Source organism: Perca fluviatilis, chromosome 22, assembly GCF_010015445.1.
Source record: "Perca fluviatilis chromosome 22, GENO_Pfluv_1.0, whole genome shotgun sequence".
Classification (NCBI taxonomy): Eukaryota; Metazoa; Chordata; class Actinopteri; order Perciformes; family Percidae; genus Perca; species Perca fluviatilis.
Genome location: NC_053133.1, coordinates 11,635,629 through 11,662,342, shown reverse-complemented (window position 1 = coordinate 11,662,342; position 26,714 = coordinate 11,635,629). Strand labels below are relative to the sequence as shown.

The 26,714-nt window shown below is 40.6% G+C and overlaps 1 protein-coding gene across 4 annotated transcripts in view; it reads right to left on the bottom strand.

Annotated features, from left to right (window-relative positions):
- Positions 1 to 26,714, bottom strand: part of ctnnd2a (catenin (cadherin-associated protein), delta 2a) — a 283,909-nt gene that overhangs the window by 117,043 nt on the left and 140,152 nt on the right. For 3 of the 4 annotated variants that reach the window (XM_039790447.1, XM_039790449.1, XM_039790450.1), the window contains exons 7-12: positions 25,565 to 25,619; positions 25,040 to 25,250; positions 24,573 to 24,690; positions 22,939 to 23,071; positions 18,180 to 18,353; positions 6,697 to 7,063 (exon numbers count right to left, since the gene is read on the bottom strand). In XM_039790447.1, the coding sequence (XP_039646381.1) occupies positions 6,697 to 7,063; positions 18,180 to 18,353; positions 22,939 to 23,071; positions 24,573 to 24,690; positions 25,040 to 25,250; positions 25,565 to 25,619 (1,058 nt within the window). The remainder of the gene's footprint in view (positions 1 to 6,696; positions 7,064 to 18,179; positions 18,354 to 22,938; positions 23,072 to 24,572; positions 24,691 to 25,039; positions 25,251 to 25,564; positions 25,620 to 26,714) is intronic. The other variant, XM_039790448.1, reaches the window with a different exon arrangement.

Genomic DNA, 26,714 nt, shown 5'->3' with positions numbered 1-26,714 from the left:
GGCGGCGAGGCAGCACCAGCGGCTAAACTCCGACACACAGTCTTACCAAATTTGCAATTAGCCATCAATTTTCGTAAAACGGCCCATATTTGAGCTTTATATAGTTGATTTCTCGCTTAAAAAAGTATTCAGAAGTGAATTTAATAACGAATAGCCCGATAAACAATGTATAACTTTGCAATGAGACCTGCTGTCGAGTCTCCCATGTGTTTCTATGTAGTTTGCTCAAACCAATCAGCGCGTAGCTCATTCTGAATATTCATCAGCATACCATATTTGGAAGAAAAGCTCTTGTTCCAAATAGAGCCATATTCACAGGGTAGTTAAGGGCCTAATAAAATATCATTCGGGCAATTTTCAGCCCAACCAATGTTACATACCCCATTAGGAGACCTTAAGGAACAGGGTAAAATACCCTATATAATCATTCTGTCACCCCTTTAACACCTTACTAACTATGAATATACAGAGTATAGGGAGGCAACGGGGACATGATGAAACGTGCCATTGCATTCTGTTTAGGATTAAAGCCAAAATATTTACAATATTTACACTGAGCTGCTAAAATACTTTCACAGCGTAATCTTTTTAATACACTTTTGTTGCATTTGGTTAAAGTAAATCAGAATACAGGATAACAAATCCTTACACAATGTAATTCTGCTAAATAAAACATTCACTATTAGTTTCAGTTGTTTTCATTTTAAACAAATTGTATATCAGAATACAATAGCCTATACATTTTCTATAGGCTCAGTCTGGGGCAATCCTATTTCAGGGGGGGCTGGTGCCAGCCCTTGCCCCCTCTTCTAGCCCCTGATTGTTCTATTGTAAATGGCATTACAGCTACTCCACCCAGTAGTTTCCAGTTGTAGATGAAAATAAATGACAAAAGGTTGCATTGGTGTGTTTTCAAAACTGCGATATGTTATTCACTCATACATATTACAATATATTGAAGGTTTAGGCAATAATTGCTCTTTGTCTCAGGTGGGTGTGATGCGAATGGTAGCTATAAAAATGTAAATGCCCTACAGATATATTGCATCGGTAACACTTTATAATAACCATCGCTAATAAATGGTAAATTGATAGTTAAACTTAAGTTAATAGTGATTTTACTGTTAACTAACAACAAAATGATAATTAATAGTGTTTACGAATTATTAGTTATGCTTTAATTTATGTTATTTTAACAGTTTATTGTTGTTCACAACAAAACATTTTATATATTATATTAACTTTTTGTTAATGATTAAGAAATCGTTTGTAAACCGTCCGTAAACATTACTTGGATGTCTATTGTAAAGTTGCATCTGATGAAAATAATACCTTGTTAATGGTTAATAAAGACTTTGTAAAGCATCTATAAACAATATTTAGATCACTATTATCAGTGCTCAAATAATCAAATAATCATCTCTTTATTGATCGGCAAAAAAATATTTAAAGGGACCAAATTAATGTTACTTGATGCTTTTTAAACCATTTATGAATCGTTGACTTATTATTATACAGATTAGTTGCAACATTATAATAGCCATTCAAATAATGTTTATAGATGGTTTAGAAAACGATTATTAACCACTGACAAAGTATTAACTATCTATCTGAAGTTATAAACATATTATTGTATATGACACTAAACTAATGATGAAATAACAATAATTATAACATTACTAATAATGAGTAAACATTATAAATCATAATTTCATTGTCTTTTAACAGTAAAATATCTATTAACTAAAGATAAATTAACTATCAATTTATTTATTATTTATTTGTGATGGTTATTATACAGTATTACTGATAAAACTCCATAGAAGTTATATGTAGTGAAAAAAACATTTTAGACTAAAATAGTTAACTAAATAAAGTAACTTTTGAATATTTTCACTGCCTTTGTTTAAGCAGATTAGACAGTAAAAGCAGTAAATATTAAAAAAAACTGTTGTCCATATTGCACAGTAATGAAAGGCAGCAAACTAAATGTGATCTCCCCAGCTATAAATAGATTAATAGAGTATTGCTGGACCCATCCCTACATCCTTCAAACGGAATACGAGCTCTTGCCTTCTGGCAGAAGGTACAGAATCCCTAAAACTAAATAAAACTAAAGAAACCATTTTAAATACTCCTTCGTACCAGTCTCCATAAAAATTTTAAATCAAAATTCTAAATAGATTTGTACGATTTGTAATAGATATGCCAGAGAAGTGTGCAATAACTCTGTGTTCTGCATTTTATTTTATTCTTTATTTCTGTGTGTATGTAGCCTATGTGTATGTTTTTCAGCTGTTAATTGTATTTTTTTTTACGTGTATTTATTGTCTGTAATGGCAGATACTACTAAGCACTACGCACTCTTGAGAACATGACACATTTCCCCTAAGGGACAATAAGGTATATTCTATTCTATTCTATTCTAATACATTCACAAAATTATCCTTTAATGAGCATTTCAATTTTAGATCCTTTGATGCCATTGTATTTTCTTCTTCTTCTTTTTATTATTTTATTATTGCCACAATCTTCTCCTTTATCTGTTTTCATATCCATAGCCAGACACCAGTGTGTGCACACAATTTGTGTGTGTGTGCTATTGCAATCCATGACACATCTTGGTGGCCTGTGCTCACTTCTTTCTTCTTCTCTTCAGTTTCTCTTTGATAAACCTACTGTTGCAACTGTTCATGTTGTTGTTGTGTGACTCATGTGCTTTTGTCACAAAACTGGCTGGTCTAGATACACCTTATCAAAAACAGAACATATATTACTGCTTTGCCTCTTACTGAATTCAGTAAGCATTCATTGTCTGTGCACACGAACATCGCAGTGCAGACTAAGGCCTCCTGCACACTGACGCGGCGCTGCTGCTGCTAGCCTTGTCTGTACAAATAATAGCGCGTTCTTCAATATATACTGATTTGATAACAGCAAAGACAACGTCGGCAGTATTGACGGCAAAATAGGCTACAGAATATTTCATTCTGTATTAACAGGTGCAGTACTCGGCAGTAAGTCGGACTCGTTTCAGGTGAGGGTCGGCCTCCGCCAGGGCTGCGCTTTGTCACCAATTCTGTTTGTAATATTTATGGACAGGATATCAAGGCATAGTCTGGGTGGGGAGGGGTTGCAGTTCGGCGAGCTGGGTATCTCATTGCTGCTTTTTGCAGATGATGTGGTATCATCTGCCTGTGACCTTCAGCACTCACTGGATCGCAGCTGAGTGTGAAGCGACTGGGATGAGGATCAGCACCTCTAAATCTGAGGCCATGGTTCTCAGCAGGAAACCGATGGAATGCCTACTCCAGGTAGGGAATGAGTCCTTACACCAGGTGAAGGAGTTTAGAGCTGTACTTGATTAATCGATTAGTTGTCAACAAATTAATCGGCAACTATTTTGATAATCCATTAGTCAGTTTGAGTAATTTTTTAAGACAAAAGTAAAAATTCTTTGATTCCAGCTTCTTAAATGTGATTAATTTCTAGTTTCTTCTCTCCTCTATGACAGTAAACTGAGGGCTAGATTTATCAAGCCGTTTGTGCCTGTTTCCAGGCGTTAATTGTTCGCAAAGACGCACTTGGGTAAAATCGCAGATTGCCTGCCACATGAGCGAGAAGAGACAAGTTGCGCTTTCAATATGCGTTCGTGGGAGGGTCATGGGGAAAGTCGGAGTTCCACCCAAAAAGGTGGGAGGATACGTGCAAAGTGCGCCTAATTATATATTCCGCGGTATTTACAAAGACTGCCAGTAAGAGTGTGCCTCTATTCTGCGGGAGAAATGAGCGTGCCACTATTCTGCGGGGGAAATTCACTGCCTCTTAAAAGCAGGTTTAAACCAGCCACAAGCGTAATCCGAGCAAGACGAAGATAGGCCAAGCTGAAAAGATTTTTGCCACAAGGATCACACTTTTTCAGTGGAGTGAACACAAAATCATTAGGCGTTACAGATTAAGCAGCCATGCAATATTATAATTACTGGAAGAAATCAAAGATGACATTGAATCTCCGACTCAGCGTTCACATCCCATTCCAGCAGTTGTTAAACTCCTCGCTACATTACAAATATTGGCATCAGGATCATTTTAAACAGTTATAGCATCAGCAGTGGGAATATCGCAGTCTGCACTCAGCCGTATCATAGCACCAGTATCACTTTGTTACAGCGCAATTTACGGTATAGTGGGCGGAGAAAGGCGCTGATTACCCAATGAACTGGATGTTTGTTAAATACGACGTAAATTGAAGTATCACAGTGGCCATGGCGCTGATAACGCTACATTCGCAAATGTACGTAGATCTGGCCCTGAATATCTTTGAGTTGTGGACAAAACAAGACATTTGAGGAAGTCATCTTGGGCTTTTGGGAAAGACTGATCCACATTTTTTACCATTTTCTGACATTTTATAGACCAAACAACTAATCAAATAATCGAGAAAATAATCAACAGATTTATCGACTATGAAAATAATCGTTAATTGCAGCCCTAAAGGTCTTGTTCGCGAGCGAGGGGACAATGGAGCGGGAGATTGGTCGGAGAGAATCGGCGCAGCGGGGGCGGTATTACATTCAATTTATCGCACCGTTGTGACCAAAAGAGAGCTGAGCCAGAAGGCAAAACTCTCGACCTACCGGTCAGTTTTTGTTCCTCCCCTCACCTCTAGTCATGAAGGCTGGGTCATGACCGAAAGAACGAGATCCAGGGTACAAGCGGCCAAAATGGGTTTCCTCAGGAGGGTGGCTGGCGTCTCCCTTAGAGATAAGGTGAGAAGCTCAGTCATCCGTGAGGAGCTCGGAGTAGAGCCGCTGCTCCTTTGCATCGAAAGGGGCCAGTTGAGGTGGTTCGGGCATCTGGTAAGGATGCCCCCTGGGTGCCTCCCTAGGGAGGTGTTCCAGGCAACAAACTGCAACAGAGTGCATACAACAAACTGCAACAGAGTGCAGACAACAAAGGTTTCACAAACTTGGTCTGAATTTGAAGAAAATAAGTTTTGCTTTTTACAAAGAGAAAAGGCAAAATGGTCTTCCACAAGTCACTGTCAATAAGTAAATATACATTTTGGGAATCAAATCAAACCTACACAATATTTTTTTTCACTGAGTTGCAACATTACTAGTTTGTGGGTGTGTGAAACAAAAAGATCATCTTGACCCAGTCAATCAGAATACATTAACAATACACCATCACCATGAACTGTGGATCCTTCATACAAGATCACAAGATTGAAAAAATCTTAAGGATTGTTTGTTCATTCGGTCTCTCTCTTTGACATTGTTTTAAATAATTATCTCCAATCTCTCACACTCTTACAGTATTCTGTCTTTCATCTCTATCACTGTCTCTCTCACCCATTCTCTCTTTTTGTCTCCCTCTCTCTGTCTCCCTCTCCTGTGATTGACAGCTGCTGCTGAGACTTCATCTACGCACGTCTCAGTCCCTCTTGCTCTGTAATTAAAGGAATTATACATCAATAGTCCTGTGAACTATATCTAAATAAACTAGGAAGAGTGAGCTTTGCTTAATTGTGGAGACAAGAGGATAGAAGTGATCACAGCCCAGTAGGACTCTTTTTCACACAGCATGACACTCAGGGAGATGAAATGGAGCTTCTAAAGCAATCAGTGTGTGACTGGATTAACACTATACTTTATTAGTTGTTTTGTCTTAACACAACCAGTATGTAGTGACACCAGTCCAGATGGGAATGATTTGAATTGATCAACATTAGCACTATGTGGAAAAAATACAGCAGTCCTTCATTTACGTCAGAGAGGCCACCGCACCGGGGTCTGACGCAGACAAAAATAAGCAATCGTCTGGGACAAAAAAGTTGAACCTGGCTCAGCTTTGTCGCAACGCAACGTGGCATCATGTGCCAACACAGAGAGTGGGCCAATCAAATATAAGCAAGCGAACATTCCTGGTAGATTACTTTGTGAGGTAAGCATGGTAATTCTGCTGTTTACCTCACGATTGTCTAGACGGAGGATAAAATGATTGTCGTTGACGTGAACTTTTGAGAGTTCTTCTATTCTATCAGAATCCTTCCTCATAGAATTATAAATTACTGTGCGGTGTTTTGGTATCTGATAAGCTTTGGAACTTATGAATCTAGTAGTCCTAACCAAAGATGGATTGTATTTCATCCTCACACCGGTATTTGAAGCAACATGCCCCCATCAATGCAGCTGTTTTTAACGCAGTGCTGTTGTTAGCCTGAACACCCGATCTGAGAGAGCCTTGAAAGAAACTGGTGGAGTGTGGTGGTGGGTGAGTGGTATCTGTAGCTGTATTGTATCACCAGAGTTATTCTTATGAACAATGTATATTGATATACAGATATCAATACTACAAATAAATGAGTGTAGTACTAAAGATCCCTACTGTACCTGTTGGGGTAGGACTGCTTTACTATGACTGTGGTATGTGTATGTGTGTGTGTGTGTGTGTGTGTGTGCGTGTGTGCAATGTATTCAACACATTAAATCTGACACACCAGCACATGGATTGTTTGTCACACTTGTCCTTCTAAAGTGCATTATAGCATCCTATGCTCCATGATCTTGCACACATTATGGTTCAAAGGACCCCACGAAACACACACACATACATACACACACACACACACACACACACACACACACACACACACACACACACACACACACACACACACCCCTTTCATCCTACCTGGGGTCTTTCTGAATAGAGTCGATAGAAGGTGAGCGCTGCAGGCTGCCTTCGGGCGGCAGGGCAGGTCCAGACTTGCTGTAGGGCGATTCCACCACTGAGGGGCAGTACTGCAGGGTGCGGTAGGGGTCTGCCACATAGGGGTCTGAGCCATACACGTCTCCACTTCCTCCACTTGAGGTGTAGCCTGGTCCCACTGTGGCATAGTTGTTGGTGCCACCACGGCCGTAGTTTCCTGTCCCCGCGCCGTGACTTCCTGTGCGCTGCAAAGGGGCGGAGTCGACACCAGGGGAGGAGGGAGCTATGGTGGAAAAGTAGGGACAGAGGACATAACTTAGGACCTGGTCATGGACACACTGGGTAAGGTCTATGGGGCAGAGGAGGGGACAGAGGAAGAAGAGGAGAGAAGGGATGAGAAGACAAAAAAGGAGAGGAGAGGAGAGGAGAGGAGAGGAGAGGAGAGGAGAGGAGAGGAGAGGGAGGCACAAGGATGAACAGGTTGTTGGGAAAAGACAAGCATGTCTCCATATGGATGGATAAATATTGGCCACATGCCCAGGATTAACAACAAGGACCAATGTTCAACAGAGGGAAGGATTGACAAGAAGAGAGAAAAAAAGAGACAACAGTTGTGTAGGCAAACATTTGAGATCATTTTAATGACTGCTGAAATCCATGTGTACGAAAAAAACTAGCTGAAAATATATAATACAGAATTATCTATAAACTTTTGAAATAATGTTGTAATGTCTACATAGTATTGACAATGTCATAAAAACCCACTTTAAACAACAATTTCCACTGAGGGTTTGTTAGCTTTGTCACTCAAATCACTCATTGGCCTGCCATTCCCATGCAATGAGAAATGGAAACTTTGCTCATAAGCCTATTTGCGGGTAGCTGGAGGATGGTTGCAACTTTTTACGCACAATGGGACATCTGCCTGGTGTGCAATAAGGGCTAAAAAATGCATACAATAAAAAAGTTAAACAAAAAGCTATCTGTCTTTAGAGTGAGATGGAATTTGAATGAGGATTTGCTCAGGGGATGTAAGCAGCCTGCAGGGGCACAGTAGCTGTCACCTTCCCTCCCTGTCGTATTGGAGCGGAGGATCGGTGATATATCAAGGTGTTAATGTGAGTCTGGGGGCCTAGTTTCTTTGGCTGTAAAAACACTGAGACAGACGGTGTGTGTGTGTGGGGGGGGGGTGAGGGATCCATCTCATCTGTCATTAAAACCAAGGTATGTGTACACATAAACACACACGTACACACATGCAAAAACACAATCAATGTGGTCTTCAGAGATTATGTGATGAATCACAGAGCATTGAAATCAATACGTGGCAATGTGTTTGACTGGGGCTTTAACACAGACCAATGAGCCACCTCTTATAAAGAGAATTTGCCTTTAAAAGCATGTCTGGATGGGAAAATGCACACACACTCAAAACATACACAAGAACACACATTTACACATTATATAAGCCGCTTCATACATCAAATTAACACAGGAATGGAGGTTGTGTGAATGTGAGTGTGTGCTGAGGTGTCTCATTGTTATGTCACCAACAAAGTTGCTCTTTAGCGATGTCTTGAGTGGTGGTATTTACTTGACCTTCCCAACCCTCTTATCACTCTTTTTCACCTCTCTCTCTCTCTCTCTCTCTCATGCACACACACGTCTGATCTGCTTCACCAATTTGGTGCATGAAGCAAAGCTCTTATTCAAATTCTTCTCACCAAGTCTGGTAAACTCCATTAGTCGGCCCACCAGAGGCACAAGGAACCTTTTGGATGACGTAACCACATTTGCATCTTTTTATTTTCTAACTCTAAAATCAGGTTAACAAAAATCCTTTGCCAGCCAGACAGTGAAAAATTTAACTTTCAGACTCTGCCATGCAACGCCCACGAGGCTAAAGTCTGAGTGAGCTTTTCTACTGATGCCCCAAATTTGACAAACATCCAAAGACTTAGGCAGGGGAACAGAAACGGTAAGTGAGCCTGGGAAAAGAGAGAAACAGGTGAGAGATGAGGGATGGTGCTGCACTTTAAAAAAAGAGTCAAAACAGAGGGGAAGAGGGAGGAAATAAGAGGCGGTGGAGTTAGCGACAGTACAGCCGCGTAGAACAGAGGGTATAGGAGGGTAATGAAGCAGAGTTACTCTCATCAGAAGCAAATCCCAGTCTTTTCTCTAATCTTTGAATGGTGTCTGTGGTGTGTCTGTGCTTCTGAACGTCCCATTAGCAGCCAGGGCTTTAGGCTAACAACACAAGAGTCAGTGTGCGCTCACCGAGACACTTGACACCCAAATAGGACAAACCTCAGAGCCAAAGACGGGGTGGGAGAACAGTGGGAAAAAAACAGAGGGAAAACACAAATTTCATAGCCTGTGCTGTCACCACTGAGGGATGTCCTCGGGTGCAAGCTGAAAAAATAGGGGAACGAGAAAGAAAGTACGAATGATAGACAGAGATGGTCGGGAACATCAAGACAGAGAAATCCCCCCAAAAATGTACAGCCAAATTACTGTTTTAGCCAGTTCTTTTGAGTTCGCATTCTCTTACTTTGTATTCAGCTTCCCCACACTTCTTTATGCATTCCATTTTCTTATCCACTCAATCTTTCTGTCTGCGCTCCCTTTCTTCTCCTCTTACCTTAAGTAAATGGAGTGCTGCTGAATTTATCATTGGCTCTGGTAATGGTGTGTTCTGACTGATGACTTGACCTTTGGGGCTAATATTGCCTGGCAAAAAATCTGCATGTGGGTGTCTGTTTATGCATGCATCTGTGGCATGGTGTACATATTGTGTGTGTGTGTGTGTGTTCTTGTATTCCTGTCTTTGTGAGAACCAGGGTTTTAGACTTTTGGAGTCATGGCATTTTTGATCAAGACATTGTGTCAGTTAGGATTGAAGTTTAAGATTATAAATCACAATAGATTAAGGTTTACAGTTAAGAATGTAATTCAAAAGTTTTAGGTTTGGGGTTATGGAACAAACATAGAAGTGAAAGGTTCTCTTTCTGTAGTAAGATACATTTGTGTGTATGAGAGTGTGTGTCTTTCATGAATTAAAAGACCAGCACGAGGCAAACTCAGTGTGGGGTTTCATGAAAAATGTAACAAATCATGAAATGTGCCATGTGCATACAAACAGACACACCTAACGCTCTGGCAGTGTGAAATTGTGTTGGGAGAGGAAATAAAAGCGCGGGTGTGTCTTAGTATTCCCTTGCTTCGGCGTAGAGTAAACAAATCGCGGCTGTGCTCCTGCTGGCAGATTAGTGACGGGAACGGAAACTCTATTAGTCATTTGACACAGTGATACCTCTGCAGTTAGCCAGCAGACTGAGGGGCCGGCTAGCTGAGAGCGGGACAAACTTTTTCTTTGGGCTGCTGAGACGAGGGCGATGGAGGAAAAAAGGGAGGGAGGGAGGGAGAGAGATGGGGGGGGGGGGAAACTAGTGTGGGATCAAACCAATCCTCAGAGCTTTCCATGTCCATCCTCCCTTCTCATTGTTTTATCTCTGCCTCCATTTCTTTCAACCGTACTCTGTCTCTGTCACTCTCTTTCTCATCACTCCCTTGCCCTTTTCTCCTTTTTTCTTTCCCCCTCTAGATATGTCCATCTCGGTCTATACCTCTATCCATCGTTGATGGAACCTTCCCTTTCAATCCCTCTTTTGCTGTAGTTCACTTCCTCTCTGCTTCCATGTTTTTGTCAGTCATCCTCTCTCCCATTCATTTCATGTTTTTCTTCCCCCCCTCTCTTCCCTAACACCCTTCTGTCTCTCTATCTCTCCCTCTATTGTGGTTGTAGTAGACTATGTGATCAGAGCTGAGGACATGTCCTTTCTCTCGACACGCTCCGACGCTCAGCACGATTACACAAAACCCCTCAGCACAGTTTCTATCTCTCTCTCACACACACACACACACACACACACACACACATAGACACGAACAACCAAACAAAGACGTATTTCTAAATATGCAAGTGATTGACATGGACTAAACATGCGTGCCTGTAACACATCTTTTTCTAATGCGTTAAGGTCATACAACACCATGCTCACACAACCTTGCCTACAGCAGCCAGGGATGAAGCAAACATGCACAAACACACACACAAAAAACACACACTGCTTGAATGTGGAGGAGAGTAAGGATTAGTTTCTCCCTCTGTTTATCCCTAGGAGAGCCTCCTGGCCAACACACAGTTCTTGATGTTTCTGAGCTGGAAGCAGTGGAGGACATGCACACATGCGCGCGCGCGCACACACACACACACACACACACACACACACACACACACATACACATACACACACATATACACACACAGACACAAACGCGCGCGCACACACACACACACACACACACACACAAACACACATACATACAAATGCTCTCCTTTGCACTTCCAGTATCAAGTATACAGCGTTTTACAGTGTGGGAGCTGTAGGACACTTGTCTGTATAAGTCAAGGTGCCATGTCTTATTTCTAGCATGCCACTTAGACACAGCAGGCGCTCCAGGCCAGTGGTTGCTGCTAAATGTTCACGCTGCGGAAGGACAATAGTGAAAGTCATAAAAAGAAGAGTTCCTTTTCTTTCCAAAAGGGCGCTCCATTTATATAAAGGCATACAGTGCCACTGCACGTGACACACTTGTGGATGGCAGAACAACTGTAATAAAATGAAGTTGGCAGGTTGGCCTTGTAGTTAACTGCCTAATAATTAACTGTAAAATGCTTCTTTGTGCAGCAGGAAATATTTTAAGTGTTCTTTATATTGACCGATATTTGAGTCTATGCTTCATTTTGCTATTTGTGGCTCATTGTAACTATACAAAATGATCACAGTTATGCAATCCCAATCTAAAAATGGGCCTTTCTATATGGAATTATCTATTGAGTTTATGTGGGTTTCTACCAGGTGCTCATTTTCCCACCCACTGCCCAAAGACATGCAGGTGTATTGGACACTCTTTATTACGCAGGTGCAATGTAAATTTCTTCTCCTGTGTGTACCACGCATCTCGAGAGTAAGCTGCACACAACCCTGAATAAGTCATGACTTACCAATATAGCACCTTTGAGTTTGAGTCAGTCTAAATAATGTAGCAACAGTGGAGCGGTTTATGAGAAAGGAGGCTAAAAGGATTGTTGGTATTAAAGATATCAACAATTGTGAGGTCAGGTTATTTTTATGCATTTATGGTACAATAAGGCACAATAGGGAGAGCATCCACATAGGTAAAAAGCTATGTATACAACAATAAACTGTGAATCAATGAATGAATAAAACATGTTTTAAACAGCAGATATGAGTTTCATTTCATTTGATGAAGACAGTCAATGGTGCTTTTGTGCTGACTTCAAACTTATCTTTGTGATCTCTGTGAAAACAATCTCAAATTAATGTTTTTTTTTACAGTTATGAATGTATTACTGCTGATTAAACAAAGACTATGCTAATCATGTAAACTGAGATAGCATGGGACACCAGTAGAATGTGTTAATGTGTGCACTTTTCTGCGCATGCACGTGTTTGCCGTGTGAGCATGAACAGTGTAAGTGGCCGCTGGTGTGTGTGTGAGAGAGTGGTGTGGGGTGACTAGCACCAACTTCACTTAAAACCTACTTTTAGGAAGTGCCATATGTTTTCGCAAGGGAAAGAATTTGTGCTGATCAGTAGAGTAAGTCAGATGATTTGAGCTGGTAATTAAAGCTTTCTGAGGCTTCAGCAAAAAACTCACTGTAAATACTGTACATGTTTAAGATACAAATTGAGTTGTTGTCTACTAACTTGAATACTACTGCAGGTCATATTTCCATTGCTTGTCACAGTTGAGTACTTCTGTTAGAAAACAGACTACAGCACCTGAAAAAACCACCTGAATATGCAGAATACTACTGCAGGTCATAGTTCCATTGCTTGTCACAGTTGAGTACTTCTGTTAGAAAACAGACTACAGCACCTGAAAAAACCACCTGAATATGCAGAGGAATAAATCAATTTCCATTTCCTTCCTTCCTTAGTCTTTATTTCCTTCCTTTCCTGTTTCACAATATTAACAACCCTCAACTAAATTAAGATTAGACATTGTATTTCCACAGAGAGCTGGCTGCAGTGTGACAGTCGTAAACTGGGCATTTAACCAGAATGACCATTTTCACAGTGGAGTAAACTTTCTTTCTTTTCTGCTGTTTAAAAGACAATAGGTTCATTAAAAGATCAGCAGGATCAGCGGCCAAGCTGAAATTGATCCAGGCCAAACAACCCTAATCTAACCTGGCAACAGACAGAGCCTGTTGAGTGACACACTAAAGTGACTGGGGAGATGCTTCAGCCAAAAGGTCTAACAATGCTGCAGTGCTTTAGTTCCCTACACTGAGGTTTTATCAGACCCTAATTTATAAAGAACTGGTGATTCAGGGCTACTGAGGCTGGCCAATTTCCAATTCTACTCGCGTTTTACTCTTATGTCAACCATGCAGTTGCAACGAAAAGGGCAAAACATTGGAATTCCTACAAGTAAGAAAAATGTATTGTAGGAATTACCATTATTACTTTGTATGGAGTACTGCCATAATATCATAATATATATATATATATATATATTTTATGATACCTTATCTACACATACATTTTCTTGTAGCATGTTGCTTACATGTGTATCTACGCATGTACTGTACATATGCATATATCTTGATATGTGTTTAAATAACTACAAATAAATATTTTAATGACCATCAACTGTCACAGCCCAACCGACTATAATTAGTATTATAAATTACATTTGGACACCGGAGGACATGTGCCAGATTAAAATGAGCCTTTTCCTTTCTCTTCTTTTATTTCAAGGATCTGTCACTTTCTCTTTTTAAGAGCTAGCCTGAACTTCCCCTGCCTCCTGGTCAGGAGAAGCACGGTATCAGCACCCTCTCTCCAGTCCTCTTCGTCTTTACCCTCCTCTCTTGGGCTTGTTTTTTCTCTCTTATCTTTCTCCTCCATCACTCTCTCTGTTCTGTCCCCCTCATTAGGATGTCAGATCTCATTACAGAAGGAACACAGCAGATTTTAAGAGGAAAGCAGATTGGTTTAATGGTGTGATGCAAAGCCTTCCTCATATTTCTTTCTCTCCTTTTTACTGTGTTCTGTATGTGTGCACATTCACATTGGCAAAAGGGACCGGTGCTAAAGAGCAGCTAATTCAAGCAAAAATAATCCTCCTACACACGCACACACGCATGTATGCATGCTCATCCTAGGAACGGCATGGATCTAATTGCGGGAACCTAATGTTAAGAAGTGTGTGCTCACATTTTTGTGATTACTACAACACCACAGCCTTCATGGCTTTTATCCAAAAATGGACAGGATCAGAAAAACTGCAACTTCTTTTTTTTCATCTGCAAAAATCAGGGCCCATCCTCATTTCACAGAGGAGTCAAAAGAACAAGGCTATAGAGACTGACGCTGAGGCTACGCTGCATCAGACCAAAAAGATATAACCAAACCTTAAAGATTATGTCAAAACCAGCCGCTGGACTAATTCAATTTAATTGTCGTAAATGTAGTGTGCATTTGTCTTCTTCAAAATGCATGACATCTACATGTGTGAATATCTCCCTTGCTACATGTAATATTCTCAATAACATAAGTTATATATATATACATCCATGCATGGTTTACCCAAAGTAAAGTTCAGCATTTAGCTTTTGTAGTGGATGCAGAATAAAGCAGTGTCCATGGCGATGTCTGGTTGGCAGGCGATAAGGTATAAACACTTGAACAAAGCTACAGGACTGACCAGAGTAGTGTTTCTGAAAATGGGATATAAACTGCAAATAAAGTATGAAACAAAATGCAAACTCCCAATTTTTCCCCATATGGCTCTGCATCATTTGGTTCAGCTAATCGCTGAGAATATATAACCTTGTTTTTACCGTGGCTTAGTGATTGATGATTGCAGAATAATTTGTGTCTGTCTCTTTCAAAGATACTGGAGGAAACAATGTTTAACTACATAACACCCCTTATCAACAGCAATAGCTCAACCTGGCTACTAGCGGCACTTAACAAATAGCCGTGGCAGTGAATCTACCCATTCTCACTGTCGCCACCTGTGCCACGTGCAGGTCTGATGATAAGCCATTAAAGAGAAAAAGTGCCACATCCATTCAGAGCTGATGTTATTCCCAGTGGTCAGAGTCATTAATACAGGCCAAGATAGCTTTGATGCAATAAGGAGGGAAGGTACAAAGGCAAAAATGTAAGACCAAAGGCAGGAGGCGAGGAAGAAAAAGGGAAAAGGGGGAAGATCAGAGGAAAGGAGGAAAGAAGAAGAGAGAGGAAAGGTATGAAAGAAGGAGTTAAAAGAAACAATTTCAATGTCCTCTGAATTAGTAGACTATGGTACGTGAAATAAAGGAGCAAAAAAATAAGACAAAGCTAGAAATACATATGAAAATAGAAAGAAAATAATAACAAGCAGGAGAGAGAGGGTAAAGAGAACAAAGAGAGAGCAAGGCTGATGTCAGAAACAGGGAGACTGTTAAAAACTAAGTTCCGAAAGAAAAGTGACAAACTGTAATTTAAAAAATGTAAAAAAAAAAAATGCACAATGTCCTTTTTGGAAAAAATAATAAACAAATGTGTAAACCATAGCCTGAGGCTTTTTTTTCTTGCTGTGATTCCTTCCTTGTACCAGGATGCATGTGCATGGATGTGTGTGTTAGAGATGCTGTCTCAGGAAAGCAGGAATAATCGCTTGAAATAGGCCACATTAACCTGCAGTCCTCTGGGGCGTTGGCCTGGTTTAATCCAGGAATGAAACACTGTGCGTCACTGCCCACACACATAGTGCATAGTGCAAAAACACACAGATACACACTCATACTTGTGCATGGATGTGTGTAGAGTATGTGCTGGTTAGATAGGAAAAGAGGATAAGACGGGTGTGTGCAGATGTTAAGCGGCAACTTCTTTTTACATTTCCGCCATTGTACAGCTGCGGTTACTATGCTCTAACAATCAGGCCAACAATGAACATAGACGTTAACTGGGCTTTTAAAGTAAGGAGCAATGGAAACTGAGCAGACAGACAGGTTAAACAACTGACGGATTTCTAAACTAGACCTAACTGAGTTGTCAAGTGTGTTGTCAAACTGCTGTCCACTGCGCTGCAAAAAAAAAAAAAAAAAAACGTCAGCAGACTTCCTAAGACTACAGGTCTGTTGTTTTTTTTTATTATCAAACAATGTTGGGTGTTAGCCAGACATTTTGCTTCTACCAACTCACCAAATTTGATTCAATATGGAGAACAGCCTTGACCCCAACTATTTGTCTGCTTTACTTGCTTCTCCTTCTTCCTGTTTGCTCTGTATTTTGGTCTACCTGACTCTCTGTCCTTAATTGGGTCGGGAAACAGCAACTATAAAACGCAGTGCATGTATAACTACAGTGACTTAAATTGCCTTTGTTGTATCATACAGCTCCTCTTCATAGTTAAGTGTCCAGTTAAGTAATGTGGTGGTGGCCCACGCTCTCAATGAATGCTGTGAGCTTCATTTGACTAGAAGTGCCTTTGGTCTTAGCCTGACACTGTGGAACGCATATAGACCCACTGACTCTAGCTTTGCACATTTTGCTATTAAATACACACACAAATGTCTCCATTCTCTTTCCACCGCAGGAGTGACTTATAGCATTAATTACATTGATCCGTGCCAGCTTAATGAACCAATAATGTGAGCCTGCCATTGCCAAGAAAAGGGGCTATGACATAATTAATGACTTACTGCTCACCATGTCAGCAGAGCCCTTATCAGTTCACAATGTGCTATCACTCTGCACATTATGAATCCCGATTAGACAACCTCCTAGTCACTGCACAGACTATTAACATGACTTTTTAAACATGCTGCGTGCGCTAAGGCCAAGCCTTAATTCAACGGCCCAGTGACTTTAAGGTGTGGTTCATCTTCGTTGTGTTGATTTACCACCGTAGTTACATGGGCCAAGAACAGTAGGGGGAAAATTGTGTATGGGGTGAAAAAGACTCATGCTGATATACTCTGACGGAGGATTTTGCTCCAGCAACATGAGACAATCTATTAAAATACTGTATCATAGGAGAAGCCTATTGTAAACCTTAAGCGTTGCAATTAAATGTACACGGTCTAATCCACAGTCTATTGATTTTTGTAGCTGCAGTACAAATTTCCTTTGTGAGTTTTCTTATACCCATCTATTGAAACTACAAATACAAGGCGCAGTAAATTATAGATAACAGTGGATCCTCTCTGTACACTTCTGAAGAACTTATTTAATTAATTCCTGCCTGAAAAAGACAATCCTATCACTGCACTGTTCAGAATTTCACCGACAGTAACCAAAGCAATATCCCACAAGAATAAGAGCAAACCCAATGACCCCCCTAACTCTGAAATGTGCTTCAAAAGCTACACTCTTTGCTTAAAGGCAACTCTCGCTCCTTTCAGGTGAGTCAAACTGATCAACTCAAATGCGGGTCTAGAGAGGCATATTTACTGCTATGATTCTGACCCAAATGCTAATAATGATAGCTATTAAGGCTAGTCTGGTTAATGACATCGAGGGAGCTGTGAACGTGGCGTGACCGACTTGGGTGTTTTTATGTGGGTATGATACGGTAATGGGATTAACATGGCGTACCTAAACCCACATTGAGATAAGCTCAATGAGGCCCTATTAAAAATACATTGCTGACAACAATGGAGTTACGGAGGGAGCGGGTGAGAATCAGTGTGTGACTGTGTGACTTTGATAGAAAATGTGCTCAACTATGCTTCATTTCCAACTGGAAAAAGAAAAATATCAGAATAAAAGGGTCGGTGATGGCCTTTTCTATATTCCTTATTTTTTTTACTCTCTATTACATTTTTTTCTCCATTTGTCACTGGGTTGGGTGCAGTTGCTGGAAATGTGTAACATTCAACTCATGTGGGAAAAAAATGTCCTGATGAGTGTTGTTGCATCTAACATATATCATCATACATCTCACTGGGTAATACCATACTATTACTATTACTAATACCATGAGATGAAGATGTGCTGATAGACAAAATGATGTAATTTGATGTAAATTTATGTTGCTCCTAATGAAAACATGTTTTGCCTCCTCATCCAAGTTTATTCCAGCACAATTATTAAGTTTGCATAAAGGCAGCTTCATGCCAGATCTTGTCCATAATCTGTAATCTTTGTTGTCGGTCTGCAGTGTCTGCAAGGAAGGGGGTCTTTACCACAGTGGATGTCAGATTTTCAAGAGTATGTCTTCAACTTTAACATATTACTGAGAAGTTGTAGAATACATTTTAGGTTTAAAACTATTTTTAAAAAAAACAGCACATGCAGTGAATAAAAACTCAAAAATGCTAAAGTCAAACTGCATAGCTGTTACTGATTATGCAAATGCAAGGAGGGCCTTACCGGTGTTGTTGCGATAGGGACCTGTGTCCGGCCCCTGGCTCTGGCTAAGGCTCCTCATGGGGACCTTGTTGTGGTAGACACGTTCTTCATAGATGGGATCTTTGTGGTGCTCTGGGGACCCCAAGGGCCGAAGGGGCTCCTGACTGTGCTGACTACTGTAGGAGCCACGAGAGCCTGGAGAAAATAGAGAGGAAGAAAAAATACGTGAGTAGGATAGGGAGAGGGGATGAAAGTTTGAGGGCAAAATGAGGTAGAGGTAAAGGCAAGACGAAGTACAGTGCATGAGGTAGGGAAGGGCGGTAAAGAGGATTGAACTGAAGGATTTTAAGGAGGTCAGGGAAAATGGAGGAAAGACATAGAGGGAGGGAAGATGGGTTGCAATGTCATGCAGGAAATGAAAATAGTGAGATAGGAAGGCGTTGATCAGAACTACAGAGGGTGAAACAAGATATTAATAGGATGTGAAAGAAAAAGGATGAAGACATAAATAAGGACAAATGAATGTGGCAGAAGATGGATGGTTACACAAGAGAAACAAGAAAAAAGAAAAAAGAAAAGGAACAGGTGATGGGTTAAATAGCGATGATGACAGGGAACGAAAGGAGCGTAAAACAGCACTCGACTCAACAAAGAGCCGGCCTATGTGACTCCTCTGTTTTTAGACCTGTCCATTTTCACCCTGGACCTTTTTTTTTTTGCTGGTGTAGAGTGTTACAGAGTGCCAAGTGACAGACAGCACACTATTTATATGGGGTATAGATAAGGGTGATGGTGTGTGTGTGTGTGTGTGTGTGTGTGTGTGTGTGTGTGTGTGTGTGTGTGTGTGTGTGTATGAGCGGACATGAGATAGGAAAAAATAGGCAGATATAGAGAGAGAAAGAGAAAAAAGAGCGAGAGAGAGAAAGGGATGCCTCTGTAATTTTTGAATCTCCATGGAACACATTGCTGGTCGTCAGCTATAAAATAATGAGATGTAAGTGTCCCCCCTCTTGCTCCGTGTTTGGCAGGGATCCCACAGACACCACGACAAGGAAGACGTTGACAGCAGGCATTTGTTCATTACACAGCAGAACAAATGTTAAGGCCTCCCTCTGAAAACACAGAGCTAAATTAAAAATTAGGAAGGAGTAGAGAAGGAGGAGATCAGGGGAATATGAAGACGAGTCAGCAGGGCCTTGGGTGACATGGCAGACGATTGAGTGAAAAGACGTGCACACACTCATATATACACACAGGCTTAGAAAGCTATATGAGTGACAGGGAAAGAGAGATGGTCCAGTGGAGCTAACGTCGTATCATAACGCATTAGCTCTCAATCGATGGCAAGTCGCATGCAAAGCATTTTCCAGCGGAAGAAGGGGAATGAGTGCAGTGCTTCAAGACTCCGACTCAGACCTTTGTGTATCCATCCACCATCAACTTAACACTGTCAAAACCCCACAACCCTTCAGATCAGATCAGAAATCGATGCATGTGAGGCACACAGCCATCTCCGTAGGATCAAGTGCATACAGTAGCATGTAGCCATGCTGTAGTTTCTGTTGCAGTGTGTCTATTTCTTCTCTTAACTGTCCAATAAAGCAGACAAGGGAAAAAGATTTTTAAAATGAATCACAAAAAATAGGCATTCAGAAATACACAAGACAAATCTGTTATCCTAACCCTCTTTTATCGAACAGCCTATACGAGAAAGGATGGTGCACGCACTCTTGGAGGATGAACAAGAGACTGGCTACACTTCCTGTACTTTACTATGGCAAATGATAGCAGTAGTGGTTTGCCTCATTATGCCGGTTTGAGCATGACTGTGGCAAAGAGGCTATTGCGTTGCGTGCAAATGTGTCCTCCTTTTCAACAGCGTGGTTAACTGACTGGCCTGTTTGCCTCCTTTGCTCAGGAAAAGGTAGGCTGTCTCCTGTCACACTCGCACAGATAGAGAAGACAAACAGAAAGAGAGAGTCTGAATAAGGGAGTGAGAAAAAGAGATAAAGGGCAGGGAAAGCATTTGAGGTAATGACATAAACGGATGGAAATTGGGGATGCTTCAACACCCATTGAGCGCAATTGAAATGAGGTGAATTTAGAGACGGATAGACAGAGGGAACAGAAGCATGAAAGAGACAGAGATGGTCAGAATATGCATGAAGGAGTGCTAATTAGAGTTGTGGACACACCCAGTAACGGCATGACTCATCCCAGCTCACTCTCTCTTCCTTCATCCCTTTCGTCTTTGAAGTCTTGGGGAGTCTGCTTTATTTCTTTATTCAGTTTTTTTTTTTTTATTCACTAGGGCCCACTGGTGGAAGTACTGACCTCTTTCTTTCAAAGGGAGAGGGAACTTTAAGAAGAGAAGATAGAATGATGAGAGAGAGAGAGAGAGAGAGAGAGAGAGAAGAGAAAAATAAAGAGATTCCCTCCCATGACGTTTCATTCTGTAAAATATTTAAAAAGGAAAACAAAATGTCAAAACCAACTCTGGTCCCTTGATGTCTCTGCCCTGTTTGTGTTAAACAAGACAGCAGACTAAATATCACACCTACAGTAAAAAATAAGATCTTACATTATTTGTTCTTTTATAATTATGTAACCCATGTACAGTATCTGATAAGAAAAGGGTGGTAAATCTGTCAAGTTAATGTGATCCTATACCTCCAACATTTATCTGGGTCCAGGACCATACATCTAAATATCCAAGGGATCACTGCTGTGCCAGAGGCTCCAATGTCAACCCCCAGTCAGTGTTTATGTCAATGCAGCTCAATCTAATATCTAAATATCAGTCTGTATCTATTTTTTTTTTTACTTATCTCTATGAGTTAAAAGATGTTAGTCATTCGTTTTCCTCAGCTGGGTATTATGCTATTGTGTCACTATGGCAATATTTACACACAGTGGAAAGTATAACTCAGGCCCTTCATGCAAAAAGCACAGAGAGGACATTTCTTTTTTTAGGCAATTTGGGTTAACGCAGCTTAACTCCACTGTAGAGTAGGTGCTATAGAGCTGGTAAGTACCTCTCCAAACAGGCCAGTCACATGGACTCTACTGTGCTTTTTCCAGGAGGATGTTGCCCACTAAGGATAAGCACACCTCGGACTAATAGTATCTACAAATAATTCTTGGTTGGTAATATTTTGGAAACATGTGAAGTATTTAAAAGTAAATTTGTTTCCAGGATTTATAAGTTGCCTTTAAATTGTTTTAATACAATCAACCACAGTGCTGAAGGACATGAAAGCAAATTCTGATAATAATAACACCCAGGTCTGCTATATACAGTCTATCTCTTTTCTATCTGTACTCATTCCCGCTCAGTCCTCTTTTCTTCTTCATTTAAAGTCTTCAGGAGAGATGAAACCCCAGGCGTTGCTTCAAGATCACAGTTATACCCTCAGGGTAAAGCATGAAGGTCATGTTCTTCATCAATATAGTTCCAAGTTAAAAGAACTAATCAATTTAACTTACGCCAGAGCTTCAAAACACTGCCGCCTGGTTAAATCAATATTAATCTTGTCAAATATTTCACTCATGTTGCATGAAAAAATGAAAACATTAATCTAAAAAAAGAAAAGTCAACCTGTGGCAAAGGATGCTGAAACAGAGGCAGCAATTTGGCTTTTAGCAGGGCTCAGCCTGGCATCACAAATGGGGAAGCTCTTTACCATACTTAGCTCACAGGTACAATTAGCTCACACAATGTCCATAAACTGTATACTATAAAATAAAAATAAAAATAAACTTAGAAGTAGACGAAGAAGAAAGATAAAAATCTATACAGATTTCCAAAATCCGTAAAAACCCTGAAAAACATAACTAAGACAAGCAACAAAAGATTTTTTTCTGCAGTTACATGAAGAGCAGTAAAGCGCAGAGCACATATTTGAGTGAAAGAAGAAGGCTATCTTAAACTACTTTTTGTCTGAATTCCACTTGAGGATTATAAGTGCTTGGAACAGTGGGCCATCTACAATATTTCATTTAAACAGGCACAAACAGCCAACCTCAAATACAATGTTACACTATGGACCATAAACAGTTTCCACAATACATTTTCACTTTCCGTTTGATATTCAGCCAACTCAATTTTGTAGCGTCAAGAGGGAAAGCCATTAACTAGTCAATGCAACTACAGGAGCAAATAAAAGACAGTTTTTCCCTGTACTGAGACCAGTGTCTGCCATTCTAATACATTCAGCTCCCAGACACAGTAAATATATATTATTCCACGACAAAATTAGAATCCGAATCATTTGAATCTTCTTAACAGGTTTCTGTCTGGTAGTTACAAAAGACGGCTCATAAACAGCTCGCAATTCACAAATGTAACAGCTAGTGCTTTCAACTTGAAGTTCTACTTTATAAAAGGGTAGCGACAAAGATGCTCTGATGCCTCTTGTGAAGTATGTAATAGTGCAGCAATAATAGAGTAGATAACTCCAAGATACCAACCACAACACATTGATGTGCTTATTAAAAGATTGTCTAATTCAATACACGTAAATGTAGAACCGGACATATCTTAGAATGGCAGTGAGTCCTCTCCTATAGCAGAAATGCTCCATTTACACAAGATGTTAACACACCTTAAGATATAGTGAGATTTGTCCTTACCTACCTTACTGCTCACAGTACAGTTGGTTTAAGAACAGCATAATGAGTAAGACACAGAGTAAAGTTTCTACATTCCCGTGATGGAGTTACACACGTTTGGGTTTATGTGTACGTGCATGTGAGAATGCATGAGTGTGTAAACTCCCACCTGCCAGGCTGCCAGGCCTCTGCAGTGTAGCAGTAGCGTAGAGCTCGTGGGAGATCTTGTACTGGTCAGAAGCGTGGTGAGCTGCCAGTCGTTTGGGAGACAGAGTGGCATAGCTCCCTATGCCCGAACTCATCTGCAAACACAAGAGGTTTTTGTTGTGTGTGGTTCAGATAGAAAAAGTTTGTAACTGTATTTCTTTTCAATTTACTATTGTGTCTAAATAGGTCATTTAAATAAAAATTGGCACTTTGCATAAACCATGTCCAAACCACTTAGAGTAAGGAATGTCATTTAAGCTGGGAACGCACACGCAGACAAAACTTTTCATCATGGTACAGTGTGAGATATTGGATATAAGAAATGAAACAAATTGACCTAAGAAATCAAGGTTAGGACAAGGTGCTATTTGAAAAGATTACCCATTTGAAGAGCTAAAATTGACCAGTATAGATTATGGTTTGAAGATATGACTCAATCTGTAAATGCACTATGCCATTCTTTGTCATGATTAAAGATCTGACAAAGTGGACAAATCTAACACGCAGCTGCTAGGCATCATTCAATAGTATGATTACACAATATCATACTTAAAAGGGACTAATGTCAATTACAGCTCTGTGCAAGAAAAAAACAATACTGAGCATTAGCACTGCAAATACTGTACTTAAACATATTATTGTTGTACAATTATGCTGTATATAATAACTACTGTCAAATCACTTTATAAACCTACTGTAGAATAACTTGCTCTGTAATGTACATCTGTAAATGTGAAGAAAACATTATAATGATAAATGTACATTAGTTAAAATGCATTAATTCCTCCAAACAATCGGATATCAAAATAATTATCAAACCAGGTCAGGATAATATGTTACTGGTTGCAGGAAAATCTACATACTCATACATAATCTTACAATTTACTTCATTGAAGAAGGAAGAAGGATCTGTGTGCACAAGAACCTTGTCATGCTCTCACATGCTAGCCTGGTGGACACCAGACCCTTCTCAGTTGTAACTGAGAGTGGGTCTGGGGAAGGTTCATTCACAGCTCATTTCCAAAGGGGCGTCACCAACGGACGCCGCTCAAATACCTCTGAGCGCAATTAGATAGTCCTTCAACCAATCAGACCAGAGATCTGGGTGACGTAGCAGCGGCAGCGGCATCAACGAGTTGCTGCGCTTCGGTGGCTCTCATGTTGAATGTAAACAAAAAGCTGCTTGCCGTTGCTGCGCTATTGTCATCGTGTAAAGCCCGCCTCAACGGAAAAATTGGAAATGGGCTTGAATGGGCTCTTGGCCAGACTGACTTGCAGAGTAAATCTCATATTTGCCGGAAGTTCATCAGGGTTTTCCCAGGCTACTCACATGCACAAGCATGAGACAAAATTCAGTTATTCAGCAATTGTTAGACTGATTTTACTCAGACTTTGAGGAACAGAGCTCATAGTTGCTCTAACTCTAGTACTGTTGCAGTTGCCTTGATGTCATTCATTATAATGTTTTATAACTAGTAGCATTTGCAATGCAATTTGAATGCACGCTGCACATAAAAAGGTTGGTATTCAATACTATGGTAACAAAAAATGCATTTCCTTTCTACAGGTGTAAGACTGTAACATTCTGAACGGTACCTGGTGAAGGGGGGACGATGATGAGCTGGCCCCTCCCCCTGCTGCTGTAGAGTTCGGTGGGGTTGCGACCCTCAGGGGAGACCCGCTCCCTCCTGCTGTTGTCACAGCAACTGTGGTGCTGGAAGACAAATGGGAAAAGTAAGTTAATTTGTATGAAATATAATGACTTATAATGATCCATTCTATTTCACATATAAAAAAGTGATATTTTATATTCACTGCATGCCGAAAGGCACCCCAAAGGTAATTTTCCCTTTTCTTTTCTATTCTAGACTATTGTAGTCACTCATTCTTTATGTATCTCTCCTCTCAAACTGTCTGTTAAACCTTTGAGTGAGACGGATGTGTTAAATACAGTAATTCTTTCAAATGCCATTCTCTTTATCCACCTTCAAACACCATCGCACCCCATCATACATCAGTATCAACACCAATACATCAGAATCAATGTCACTGTGGCTCTCTACCTGTATGACTTGGCCAGTCGATTAGCAGGAGACTGTTTGCTGGGAGAGGAGGAGGAAGGCAGGCGCTGAGTCGTAGCGTACCCCGGTGTGTCAGAGGCTGATCCCAGGCGTTGGAGTTTACCTGGGGAACCGGATCCCGAGCCGCCTCCTCCTCCAGACAGAGGGGAACTGACACGCTGGGTGGGTAATGTGGAGCTGGAGTAGTAGATACCTGGAGAACAAGGGAAGAGAGAGAAAATTCAATAAATGGGGGAAAGCACACCTTAGGCCAAAGATCGATGATCGACTTTTTGTTCGTATCATCAGATCCGCGACCCTAATGTGATAAAATTATACATTCTGCAGGCTCGGCTAGTAGCAAGTTTTTTGTTCCAATTTTCATGCATGTCTGTCACTGTCTCTAAATCCCATCTCTGTGTATCCACAGCGCTGCATGCTATGTCAGATTCATTTATTATCAAGAAAATGCATCTCCATGAACAGAGACAGGGAGGAGTAAGGAAGAGAAGGAGAGGTGAGTTTTACCTGACCCTGCCCCAGATTGTGATTGTTGCTGCTGGGCTGCACGACTAGATGTCACCTGAAGGGATGTGGGGGAACACAGAGCAAGTGAGGGGAGGAGAGTCATGACAGAGGAGAAGGGATGAAAACAGGGAGTGATTAGTGTGGGAGGAAGAAGTTGGGAGGAGGGAAAGGGAGAGACAGAGTTAAGAAAATTGGGATAAAATAGAATAAAGAGTAGTTGCCATCAAAACCTTTTAGGCAACAATGAGTACAGTCAAGCCTTTGAGGATTCCCAAATGAACCTCAAGCAGCTAGTAATAAAATCCCCACAGAAAACAGAGGGTGATTCAAACAGACTCATAGAAGCTGGCCATGAAGTCCTGGAAGTTCGGCAGACTGAATTCATTCCTCATAAAGCCTTTGTTACACCACTTACTCAAAGTAGAGTGAAGGATTACACAGTCCATAGTATATCCATGCCTTAATACGATATCACCTGCCATCACGTACATCTAATTATTCACAAATATAATTGAGTCGGTTATTAAAAGCAGACAAAAGAGAAAGACAAAGCTATTTGCTGTTAAATCATTCATATTGATGTTGTATGGTAAAATCTGTAAATCTATAATTATTAAACAATGTAGGTCAGACATTTTTTTTTAAAGTTTATAATTATTATTATTATTAATTTAAAAGGAGGGCAGCAGAAAAAAAATGTTTGCTTTTCCACAGTCCTGCTACCTACAGTTTTGACTGCCAAATGCAAGTAATTCCTAACAGACAAAAAGATGTGTTCCAGTACGTGAGGCAGAGCATGAGAAGCCTTTCTAGCACACATCACATGCTGGTCGATCCTAATATATTCTCCTCAGTCTCCAGAGACAGTAGGGGAGAACATATGCCTGTACTCCACTGAGCCTCATATAGCCTTATGTTGATGCTTAAAGCTGTAAAAGGGATTCAAATACATTATTATAGCCTGATATGGCTGAAGTCGTACAAGGCCATTATGCAAGCACAGTCACCTTGGAGCACTGTCATCACTGCATATACAGTAGCTACTCTCAGTGGAGGAGTCAGAGAACTTTAAATACTCAAACCATCTGTTTCTTAACATTAATGTTATGAATACTGACAATTTCATACAGCAACACATCAGGAGAGACTA